The sequence below is a fragment of the Saccopteryx bilineata genome, chromosome 3 (genome assembly GCF_036850765.1).
Source record: "Saccopteryx bilineata isolate mSacBil1 chromosome 3, mSacBil1_pri_phased_curated, whole genome shotgun sequence".
Classification (NCBI taxonomy): domain Eukaryota; kingdom Metazoa; phylum Chordata; class Mammalia; order Chiroptera; family Emballonuridae; genus Saccopteryx; species Saccopteryx bilineata.
In genome coordinates this window covers 284,811,763-284,823,899 of record NC_089492.1, presented here as the reverse complement: position 1 = coordinate 284,823,899, position 12,137 = coordinate 284,811,763, and the positions used below count along the sequence as shown (strand labels likewise).

Below are 12,137 nucleotides of genomic sequence, written 5' to 3'. Positions count from 1 at the left end.
TAACTTTAAAATTTGTTAGCAAATGTTGGTGGGCTTTATGGCAATGTCTTCTTCCTTCCCTGTGTAGTCACCATCATGGAATAGTTTGCTCTGATTTAGAAGAAAATGTCACACACGCCACTGTTTTCTGTAGCTCAGGGTCAATGTTTGAATTTCCTCTGTGTCTGACAGACACTGTCATACATTCTGACCCTCAGTTAGGACTAGATAGGACCTCTTATCTTTCCAGAGTCCCCCAAAAAACCAACTCAAAATTTTTATTTTATTTATTTATTTATGTTTTTTTTTTTTTGGTATTTTTCTGAAGCTGGAAACGGGGAGAGACAGTCAGACAGACTCCCGCATGCACTCGACCGGGATCCACCTGGCACGCCCACCAGGGGCGACGCTCTGCCCACCAGGGGACGATGCTCTGCCCCTCTGGGGCATCGCTCTGCCGCGACCAGAGCCACTCTAGCGCCTGGGGCAGAGGCCAAGGAGCCATCCCCAGCGCCCGGGCCATCTTTGCTCCAATGGAGCCTCGGCTGCAGGAGGGGAAGAGAGAGACAGAGAGGAAGGAGGGAGGGGGTGGAGAAGCAAATGGGCGCTTCTCCTATGTGCCCTGGCCGGGAATCGAACCCGGGTCCCCCGCACGCCATGCCGACGCTCTACCGCTGAGCCAACCAGCCAGGGCCTCAAAATTTCTATATATGCACTAATTTTTTAGATTATCTTTTATTAATTAAAAGATCTTTAATCTTATCAAAGTCGCAAAAAGATATGGTCAGAATAATTATTTAGCCACTTACTCTGCCTATAATATTTTTTTGTGGGGTGTGCATGGATTGTGGAGAGGGTGGGTGTGCAGAGTGAAGGTTCGAAGAGCTGTACTCATGAATGCGAAGTCACACACTAACAGTGTGAAGAGGAAGACGCGTTTTTACTGGGTTGGGAACAGCGCTGGTGGGGGAGGGTTATTCTGCAAGTCCTCTGTGTTCTGATGCCAGATAGGTCGGTCCGACCGCTCAGCGGGAGAGATGCCGAAGGGTAAAACGGGAGCGCGTGAGCCTAGTGAACCGTGCCCTGTCCCCTGACACCTCTGTGTTTTGTATGTGTTTAACAGCAAAAAGAAGTTGGCAGAGTCTCACAGTCTTTTGGTCTCCAGACAACATCTGCAGACGGAAGTGATCACTACTCTGGTAATTTGTCATATGTGCTTAAAATGCATCCTGGAAAATACGATTACAGATCAGTAGCCTTGGTCAGCAGGGAGAGAGGGGGTGTGTCCTGCTGTGTGCCCAGCGGCATGCCGTGGGACCTGTGCTTGACTTGGAAACAGCCTGGTCCTCTCCATTAACCCACATGTAACCGGGGCAACCTCTCAGGCCTACGGGTTCCTGGTTGCCATAATGGGAGCAAATTTAACAAACTTGTTTTGAGGATTCCTGTTACAATTAAGAATCAGTCCTCAGTAGGTTCTCTCTTTTATAAAATGTGCATAAATGTGAACTAACTGGAAAATATGTTAGAAAATGTCTCTTCTCTCTGAATTTCATCCGTTTATTAGGAGGAGGGTGACTGACCTTGCTGTGTCCCCTTTTTCTCCCTGTTCTGTCCCATAGCTGCAGACCCGGACGCCCCCGTCTTTGAGATGCTGTATGAGAGAAACCCGGTGCACAGCCATTTCGAGCGGCGGCTGAATGTCAGCACCAGGCCCTTGAACATCATCTATAACCCCCAGGCCATTAAAAAAGTAGCAGACTTTTTCTACAAGGGAAAGGTTCATACCTCAGGTTAACTTTTTTGTTTGTTTGCTCTTCTGTTACTTTCTCAAGACATCTTTCCTGTCATTTCTAGGGGTCTGGACGAGGGTGGTTAGACATTTAGGTGACCCGGTAGTGGTTGGAAGGCCTGCAGCGCCAGTGGGGAGGGTCGTCCTTCACGATCCAATCGAAGTAGAGGTCCTTGGAGAGTCACTTGTCCAGGGGGAATCAATACCCTCAAGTATTTTCTTTCTCTTTGCCTCTGTTTAGTAAACGGTGTTTAATACTTCCCATTCTGTTAGGATCCTGGTTTCCGGGGCTACCCAGGCTATTTTAGATCACTCGAATTTAGGAGGTATGTTCAAGAACATCCTTCTAGATGATAGGCAGGATCCATGGTTTTAGTGGTCCTCTCTCACTGATCGTTTTATCTTCCTTCTTTCCCAAAAAAGAATTGAAACAGTGGATGCAGAAAAGGCACTGTTGTTGACAGGGAAATTGACAAAACCATATTACTCTGCTAAAGGGATCCTCTCCCTCCTGCTTTACAAAGAAGCTGTTTTAGTTTCTGGTCTGTTTTTGAGCCTTTTCTTGTAAACAGGAGCCATCTGTGCCTTGGCTTCACGGCTCCGTCACTGATGGAATAGAGAAGGCATTTCCTTCTAAATTCCATTTTCTCTTCTAAGATAATGTCATGCTTTTAAGGATTTTGAAGTAAAATAGTTTGGACTCTTTCAGACAGTAACTGGAGAAGTTCTAGTAACATATGTCCCCTTCCCTGCCTTTCTCCTCCCGGCTGCCTGCTCTTGTCTGTGCCTCGTTCCCGTTACCGTTAGTGGCAGGGCCAGCCAGAGTGAGGAACTATTGTCCTACAGACTGTGTTTTAGTCTGGGTGGGAATTCTGGGTGAGAACAGCTGGGCACAGCGCCCCCGTCCACTGCACCATCCGGAAGTTCCGATTCCCTTGTCTGTTTCCAACCTTGCAGGTTTTGGTTACCAGTCCGAACTGGAGCTGAGGGTGGCTGAGGCCGCCCGCAGACAGTATAACAAACTGAAGATGCAGACCAAGGCGGAGATCCGACAGACCCTGGACCGCTTGCTGGTGGGCGACTTCATTGTAAGTGAGCACACGGAAGCACTTCTGAGGGGCCAGGGGGAGGGCAGGTGAGCTTTCTGTCAAGTTCTTTACCTCTCGGTTGTGGGTAAGCATGCTTGTATCAATTATACTGATTAAACTGAAGCTATCAATTCCTTACCAGCTAGCCCCCCCACCAAAAAAAAATTCTCATGTCTCTTACAGTCAGAGTTTAATGGACTAAAAAACAAACAAAAAAAGAATGACGGTGACTAGATCATGTTTCCTCCTTGTACCAAGTTTGGAACACTCTCGAGTCTCATCTTTGTTCTATTTTCTGGACCTGATATTTCATAAATGTTTTACTTAAGAGCGCCCCCTTTTCACTTACCATTGCCAGAAGAAAAACAACTGGATTTATGCCCCAGTTTCCATTCCAGGGTATGATGGCCACTTTGTGATGCTGACACAAGGAGGTCATAGACAGGGAGAGCTGAAACAACTGGCCTGCCAAACTCGGTTTCTAACACTAGATGGAGGCGCACTGCCGAGATACGGCAGTAGATGGCGCAGTTAGAGCGTGGCTTCTTGTGGACAGTGCAGAGCTGGTGGGGTGTAACAAGATGTGACAGGAATGTTCTAAGTAAAATGTTTCAGGGGATGTAGTGTGGGATGGAGAATCAGTCTTGTTTTTGTGTGTGCATTTCAACACCAATTACAGTTAGTATCCTCTTATCTTAGACAAAGAGGTGTCTTTTTGATAACATACACCACGTAATTGAGGCAGTTTTAGTTGCAGGGAAGAACGGGTAACCCATTCATTAATTGTTCTGTATTTTTATATTTCAAATGTTGAAGCTTATGTTTTACACTGAGATATCTGTGGCATGAACATCCATGGTTCCCAGTGTCCACAAATACATAAAAATGTTTGGATTCCTATGTTTATTCAAGTTCTGTCATTTCTGCAGATGTGTTTCTTTGAAGTATTAAGTTCTTTAAATTTAGGAACAAGATCTTTCTTAAACCACGGGTCATCACAAAGAGCAGACAAACTTCCAAACCAGTAATTTTCTATCCAACCCCCCCCCCCACCAACTTCAGACATTTGCCTGTGGTCATGTCTTAAATCCTCAAGCGTTTGGTTCTGCTTTTGTTTGAGACTTTGTGCTCTAATATCAAAGACCAATGAGCCATACCGTAACCCTAGGTGTGGCCTTCAGAAAGGCTTGAGCCCTGACTTACAAAGCTGTTCAGGGTCAGCATTGTAGTTAAAAGTTACCTGACTGTAGTTCATTTTATTTTTACAGGAGGAGAGTAAAAGGTGGACTGTGCGACTGGACATTTCTGCCCCTCAGGTGATATTTCCTGATGACTTTAAATTCAAGAATCCCGTGTTAGTTGTTGTGGATCTAGGAAGAATGCTGCTGACAAATACCCAAGGTATAGTGTGAGTGGGAAGTAATGAAAACGTAAGTTGTAAGTTGGTAGGTCAATCTGTCTATGTTTATTTTAACCAAGTAAAGCTTTTAAAAAAAAGGCTTATTAATATTTTAAAACTCCAAAGTTTGTCTGTTACTTTTTAAGTAATATCCTTATTGAAATACATTTTAATGTCTAATTCAGTTGTTTTTGGCATATTGCTGGAATTGTGCATCTTGCATACCTAATTCCAGAACTTTTCATTATCCCAAGAAGAAATTCTAACCCATGAGCAGTTACTCTCCTTCACTGCCTCTCTCAGCCCTGCCAGCACTAATCTTTCTATCTCTATACATTTATTTGTTCTGAACATTTTTTTTTTTTTACTTCTGTTCCAAGTGAGAAGACGGGAGGTAGAGAGACAGACTCCCCATGCACCCTGACCAGGGTCCACCCAGCAACTCCTGTCTGGGGCCGATGCTCTGCCCATCTGGGGCCATGCTCACAACTGAGCTATTAGCACCTGAGGCAGATGCTCCATGGAGCCATCCTCAGTGCCTGGGGCTGATATGCTCGAACCAGTCTAGCCATGGCTGCAGGAGGGGAAGAGAGAGAGAGAGAGAGAGAGAAAGAGAAAAGGGAGGGGTGGAGAAGCAGATGGTTGCTTCTCCTGTGTGTTCTAACCATGAATTGAACCTGGGATATCCACATGCTGGGCCGATGCTCTATCATTGAGCCAACTGGCCAGGGCCACATTTTGTATTTTAATAAACATTATTTCTAAGTTCTTAATTTCAGGAATAGATATTTAATCTATTTAGAGATATTAGGGACATATATAAAAAGAGACTCATGGAAGATCATTTCATTACTGTTATAAAATCCCCAATATAGTCATCGTTTACTTTGAGATGGGAGGGAAGGGAGGAGAGAGTCATTTTTTTTTTTCTTTTTTCTTTCTTTTTTTTTTTTTTGAAGCTGGAAACGGGGAGAGACAGTCAGACAGACTCCCGCATGCGCCCGACTGGGATCCACCCGGCACGCCCACCAGGGGCGACGCTCTGCCCACCAGGGGGCAATGCTCTGCCCCTCCGGGGCGTCGCTCTGCCGCGACCAGAGCCACTCTAGCGCCTGGGGCAGAGGCCAAGGAGCCATCCCCAGCGCCCGGGCCATCTTTGCTCCAATGGAGCCTTGGCTGCGGGAGGGGAAGAGAGAGACAGAGAGGAAAGAGGAGGGGGGGTGGAGAAGCAAATGGGCGCTTCTCCTGTGTGCCCTGGCCGGGAATCGAACCCGGGTCCCCCGCACGCCAGGCCGACGCTCTACCGCTGAGCCAACCGGCCAGGGCCGGGGAGTCATTTTATAAGAGAGCTTGAGGAAGTTTTTCAAATAATGTTAACTTCATCTCCACTGAGAAGACCCCAAAGAAGAGAGTACGGGAGAGGCTTTGGGCAGGAGTGGAAAAGTTTGGTGCTAAAGGGAATGTTAAAGGGCAGTTAGATCTGAACCAAAGGGTTGTACAACCACTGAAAGCACCTACTGGAATTTATCAGACCACATGAAAAAGGGTCAGGTGACCAAACCCAGGGGCATGTTTTTGCAGTTGTGTCAGCCCTGCTTGGCCGTAGAAGACGGGTTCAGAGTGTGAACTCTGGGGTGAGAGACTACTGCTTGCCCAGCACTGGTCTAGGCAGCGGGGATACTGTGTTGAGAAAGACGAGACCTCTATTCTTTTGGAACGTTCTAGTGGGGGAAAACAAAATGAACACACAGACAAAAGCAGGAAAAAGCGAACAGGTAATTATGGAGCGTGATGTAAGAAGGGTCTGGGACAGCAGCTCGGGGCAGTGTGGCTCAGGTGGGAACGCAGTTTTGGGCAGCAGGTGGTCGGTTTGTGCACCGGACACGTGTCCCGATGTCAGCAGGTCTCTATCTTCTCTTGTGTTCACATGTTTTCTCTTTGTGTTTTGAATGCCAAATTAATAGGTAATTCACACTGAAAATAAAATGGTAACTACAGACTATCAGCTTAGAGATTTCATTCGTTTGTTTTTTTTAAAGTTGGGATTGGTTGATTCTCTCCTCTTGATTACGACATTAAAGGAAAGAAGGCACGAGCACACGTAGACTTGACTCCTCTCTTCTTTATCTGCAGATGATGCCAAGAGGAAGAGTGGGGACGGGTCAGCATCTGAAGAGAATGAGTTTAGTGACGATGAGTATAAGACCCCTCTTGCCACACCCCCCAACACCCCACCTCCCGAGACGGGCGGCAGTAATGGAGAGAAAACACCTTCGTTTTCTGGAGTCGAATTCAGTGAAGCACAGCTTCAAGCTCATCTCCTGAGCTCGAAGATGTATGAGAGGTACTCCCTGTCCTTTATGGACCTCCAGATCATGGTGGGACGAGTAAAGGACAACTGGAAGCATGTCCAGGACATTGACGTGGGGCCGACCCACGTGGTCGAGAAATTCAATGTTCACCTCCAGTTAGAACGTCGATTGATTTATACTTCAGATCCCAAGTACCCCGGGGCCGTGCTCTCAGGCAACCTACCGGACTTAAAAGTGCACATTAACGAGGATAAAATATCTGCTCTCAAGAACTGCTTTGCTCTCCTCGCCACCCCGGAGATGAAGACTTGTGACACTCAGATTAAGGAGAAGATTTTCCCCGAGGACGGTCAGCGGGGCAGCCTGCAGGACTCGGTGATGAACCTAACCCAGAGCGTGGTGATGTTGGAGCAGCACACCCGGGAGGTTCTGGTGGAGTCCCAGCTCCTCCTGGCCGAGTTCAAAGTGAACTGTGTGCAGCTCGGCGTTGAGAGCAACGGCCAGTACATTTCCGTGCTCAAGGTGTTTGGTACCAACGCTCACTTTGTCAAGAGGCCTTATGATGTTGAAGTCTCCCTAACTGTCCACGGTTTGCTCCTGGTGGACACTATGCAGACATATGGTGCAGATTTTGACCTTCTGATGGCTTCACACAAGAACTTGAGCTTTGACATCCCGACAGGAAGCCTCCGGGACAGCAGGGCCCAGTCTCCTGTCTCTGGGTCCCATGCGGTCCCCTTCACTAATGCTGCCACCCTGAGCAACCGCTCAGCGACCAGTGTCTCACTTGACAGAATTCTCATCAAAGAACAGGAGTCCCTCATTAAATTGGAATACCAGTTTGTGAGTTCAGAGTGCCCATCAATGAATTTGGATAGCAGTCTTCAGGTGATTTCATTGCAGGTGAATAATTTGGATATTATCCTAAATCCGGAGACCATGGTGGAGCTGATTGGTTTCCTTCAGAAATCCTTTCCCAAGGAAAAAGATGATTTGAGTCCCCAACCGTTAATGACTGATTTTGAAAGGAGCGTTGTGGAACAAGGAACTTACCAAGCTACATACGAACAAAACACTGAGGTCGCGGTGGAAATCCACCGACTTAACTTACTGCTGCTTCGGACGGTGGGCATGGCCAACGGAGAGAAACACGGCAGAAAAATAGCGACCGCAAGTATAGGCGGCACCAAAGTCAACGTCTCAATGGGGAGCACGTTTGACATGAATGGTTCCCTTGGCTGCTTGCAGCTTATGGATTTGACTCAAGATAATGTTAAGAACCAGTATGTTGTCAGCATAGGGAATTCCACAGGCTACGAAAACATCGTCAGCGACATCGGCTACTTTGATTCTGTATTTGTCAGAATGGAAGATGCAGCCCTCAACGAGGCTTTGAGTTTCACATTTGTTGAGAAGTCAAAACAGGAATGTTTTCTCAACCTCAAGATGGCGTCCCTGCATTATAACCACTCGGCTAAGTTTCTAAAGGAGCTGACGCTATCCATGGATGAACTGGAAGAAAATTTTCGGAGTATGCTGAAAAGCGCGGCCACCAAAGTCACCACAGTGCTTGCTACCAAGACCGCCGAGTACAGTGAGATGGTGTCACTCTTTGAAACTCCGAGGAAGACGCGGGAATCCTTTAGCTTAGAAGACAGTGAAATGTATGCGTTTGGCCTCGCTGCCCCCCATTCTGACACTGTCAAGCTCATCTTGAACATAAACATTGAATCACCCGTTGTGTCCATCCCCCGGAAGCCTGGGAGTCCCGAGTTGTTGGTTGGACACTTGGGACAGATATTCATCCAGAATTTTGTGGCCGGAGACGATGAATCCAGAAGTGACCGTCTGCAGGTGGAAATCAAAGACATTAAGTTGTATTCTTTGAACTGTACCCAGTTGGCAGGCAGAGAGGGTCCCGGGTCGGTCGTAAACCGGGCGTCTTGCCCCGCTTCTGGGTCTGCCAGCACCAGCAGTCAGGAGGAAGCTCAGTTTACCCGACATGATTTCTTTGAATCTTTGCATAGAGGTCAAGGTGAGGAGTGTATATCATGTCTCATTTTGTTTAAAGAGCTCATGTATACTTTGCTTAAAACAGCAACAAAAAACTTTTCTTTTAGAATTATCCCGTTTATATTTAAGAAATCATGCTGGAATTCTAATAGAATGCTTTGTATTAGGTTGATAAGTTTTCAACTTTTTCTGTCCAATGCTGTATTTCATGAAATAAGATTTTTTTTTAAGTGACCCCCCCCTTTGAAACTGGTGAGTGCTCATCATTAGTAGGGATATTTCAGCGAGTCCATTCTTTATTTAATTTCTGTTAAAGTATATTTAGTTATTTAATCAAATACATCTGAGTTTTAAATTTCTAATCTGTAGCTTTTTCCTAGTTAAATAGTATAATCCAAACAGCTAGAGGGATGGACGTAATAAGAATATGAAGTTTAGTCTGTGGATGCTATGTTGTCTTTTTAGTATTCTACCATGTTTTATAATGGTTCAGGGTTCTAGGAGTAACATGCCCATATATGTTTTCTCAATCTGATGTGCTCAAACCAAACAGTTCATACTGTTAGTTGTGGCGTCCTCAGAAATCAGATAAGGCCTGGAGCATGGCTTTATTTATTGGTGATGAGATTAATGCCTTTGAGAACTTCCATTCTTCTCAGATGTTAATTCACTGATTATTAACATTCTTACTCAAAAATTGCTTTCTCTGCTTGGGATAAAAACTGTCACTTAAAACCTTGTGTCATCCTGGATTCTGATTTGGGCCTGTTAAGAGGAAGCTGTCTGTATCCGAAAGCTGGGGAAGGATGAGCGATTTATTTGGTTTGGAAGATGCTAGCTTGGGAGGCTAAGGGAAGTGTAATGTAGACCCTGGCCTGGACTGATGCTCACCACATCGTATTTTGAAGCCACCAAATGGAGCGTGTCATGAAAATAGTGTTTCTTTTTGTGTATACATTTATCTTGTGCCTCTACTTGCTGTGGGTTTTGGTCTTGGAATAGTCATCAAACTTTGTACTCCATCAGGGACGCCATGGTCTAAAAGTACCTCATGGGCTCTGTTTTATGTATCCTCTTAATCAGCAATAATGTATTACATACCAGTGTTTTCAGACTGTTATTTCCTCTCTTTCATGGCAGCTTTTCACATCCTGAACAACACCACCATTCAGTTCAAACTGGAGAAGATACCTATAGAGAGAGAATCTGAGTTGACTTTCTCCCTCAGTCCAGACGACCTGGGGACTTCTAGCATCATGAAGATCGAAGGGAAGTTTGTCAATCCAGTTCAGGTAAACACCTGTTGATTTTCATGTCAGGACCATTGAAGCCACATGTTTATTTTCTGTTCATAGGATTTAATATATTTATACATAATATTGCATATTTATACATATAAACTATTAGAAGGAAAATATAGAAATTCAAGGAGATATCAGTAATGCATAATAGTGTTGATAACTTGTTCCAATCAACATGGAGTCCTTTCATTGTTTCCTTTTGTCACTGGGGAAGCCATCTTGTTAGTCGTCATCTTGTGGAGGAGGGGTGAGTTATACAAAGGAACAGAGCAGATCCTTAATTCTGTTGCCATTCAGAAACAAGGAAAATTATCACTTAAAAAGTCAGCGTCTCTTTCCCAGGAGGATATAACTCTTGTCCCACTCTGGCATACTTGGCCCAGCCTATAAAACAATCTGATTATCTGAGCTGTCGACAGACCCTTTCAAGAGAAAACTAGAATTAGTCTTGCCCTCTTTGGAATGAAATGGGCCTGGCTAGGGGTTTCTGTGTGCGTGCGTGTGCACATATACCTTTGTTGGTTTGTTTTCCCTTTAAAAGTATCATTTTTCCTGCTTTCACGGGATGAGAGAAAGAGCATAACCATAAAACAGCAAGGACAGCAGGATCTTAGGACAGTAGACCGTGGGTGTGGATGGTATGGGTCACTAGTCTGTGTCAGGAGTGCTGTTAACAGAACAGAACGTGTATACCTTTTGACATGTGTGGTTCCTGGATATGGGTCTCTGGGCAACAGAATTTTCCCCAAAGCTTTCTTATGAATTTTCTTCCCTTGTTTTTTTTTTTTTTTTTTTTTAATCTTTGCCCTCATGCTGCTTGTTTTATTTTTTTTAAAGATTTCATTTATTGATTTTTTAGACAGAAGAGAGAGAGAGGGGGGAGGGGGAAGAACAGGAAGCATCAACTCGTAGTAGTTGCTTCTTATGTGCGCCTTGACCGGGCAAGCTCAGGGTTTCAAACCAGTGACCTCAGAATTTCAGGGTGACGCTCTAGCCACTGTGCCACCACAGGTCAGGCTGAATTTTCATCTTAAATCAAGCACATAATGTCAATTCTGTCGGATTATATGGACTTGTTCTTATGGTTACCATTGATTGACTCTCACATTTGATGAAATTCTTTATTAAAAATTATTTTAAACATTCTGAAATATTTTAAACATATGTGAAAGTAGAATAGTCTAATGAATCTTATGTAGCCATCGCTCAGGTTTTTTTTTTGTATTTTTCTGAAGCTGGAAACGGGGAGAGACAGTCAGACAGACTCCTGCATGCGCCCAACCGGGATCCACCCGGCACGCCCACCAGGGGCGACACTCTGCCCACCAGGGGGCGATGCTCTGCCCCTCCGGGGCGTCGCTCTGTTGCGACCAGAGCCACTCTAGTGCCTGGGGCAGAGGCCAAGGAGCCATCCCCAGCGCCCGGGCCATCTTTGCTCCAATGGAGCCTTGGCTGTGGGAGGGGAAGAGAGAGACAGAGAGGAAGGAGGGGGGGGGTGGAGAAGCAAATGGGCGCTTCTCCTGTGTGCCCTGGCCGGGAATCGAACCCAGGTCCCCCGCACACCAGGCCGACGCTCTACTGCTGAGCCAACCGGCCAGGGCCACCATCGCTCAGACTTTAAGGCAAATCCCAGACCTCATGCCATTCTCAGCTCTATATAATTAGAGTGTATCTCTACATACATTCTCTGACAACTACAATAATGTTATATCTTGTAAAATAAATGAGGAATCCTGGTACAATTTATTTAAAAATCCATTTTGAGATTTCAAAGACATTGATGATTGTTTCAAAAATGTCTTTTCACTGCAGGCTTGTTAGACTCAGGGTCCAGACAAGGTGTGCATGTTGCTGCATACGTCTGGGTCTCTGTTAGTTCAGTTTCCCTCTCATTTTCCCCCATGCCATTATCTTGTGGAAACCAGGTCATTTGCCCTGTAGAACGTCCCCCATACTGGATTAGCTCTTTGTTTGTGGTGTCACTTAACTTGTTTCCGTCCATTTCCTGTGAATTGAGGATTCAGGTTCATTTTTTGTTTTGTTTTTTCGGCCAGAACTTCAAAGGTAGTGCTCTGTGCTTCAGTTGCTTTGAATCAGGAGGCGTGTCACGTCTGGTTGTCTCTCAGTGATGCTGAAATTGGTGACTGTGTTCAGGTGGCAGGAACCTGATCCCTCCATTGTAAACTGTACATCGATCATTCATATAAGGGCTTATTCCACCGATGAAGCATGATGGGAAAAATTGTTTAATTA

General features: G+C 45.4%; 1 protein-coding gene across 5 annotated transcripts in view; it reads left to right on the top strand.

The window, feature by feature from the left end:
* The window catches only part of VPS13D (vacuolar protein sorting 13 homolog D), a 242,546-nt gene that overhangs the window by 30,219 nt on the left and 200,190 nt on the right, over positions 1-12,137 (top strand). For all 5 annotated transcript variants that reach the window (XM_066270406.1, XM_066270404.1, XM_066270403.1 and 2 more), the window contains 6 exons: positions 1,103-1,178; positions 1,602-1,772; positions 2,729-2,859; positions 4,128-4,260; positions 6,392-8,605; positions 9,724-9,875. In XM_066270406.1, the coding sequence (XP_066126503.1) occupies positions 1,103-1,178; positions 1,602-1,772; positions 2,729-2,859; positions 4,128-4,260; positions 6,392-8,605; positions 9,724-9,875 (2,877 nt within the window). The remainder of the gene's footprint in view (positions 1-1,102; positions 1,179-1,601; positions 1,773-2,728; positions 2,860-4,127; positions 4,261-6,391; positions 8,606-9,723; positions 9,876-12,137) is intronic.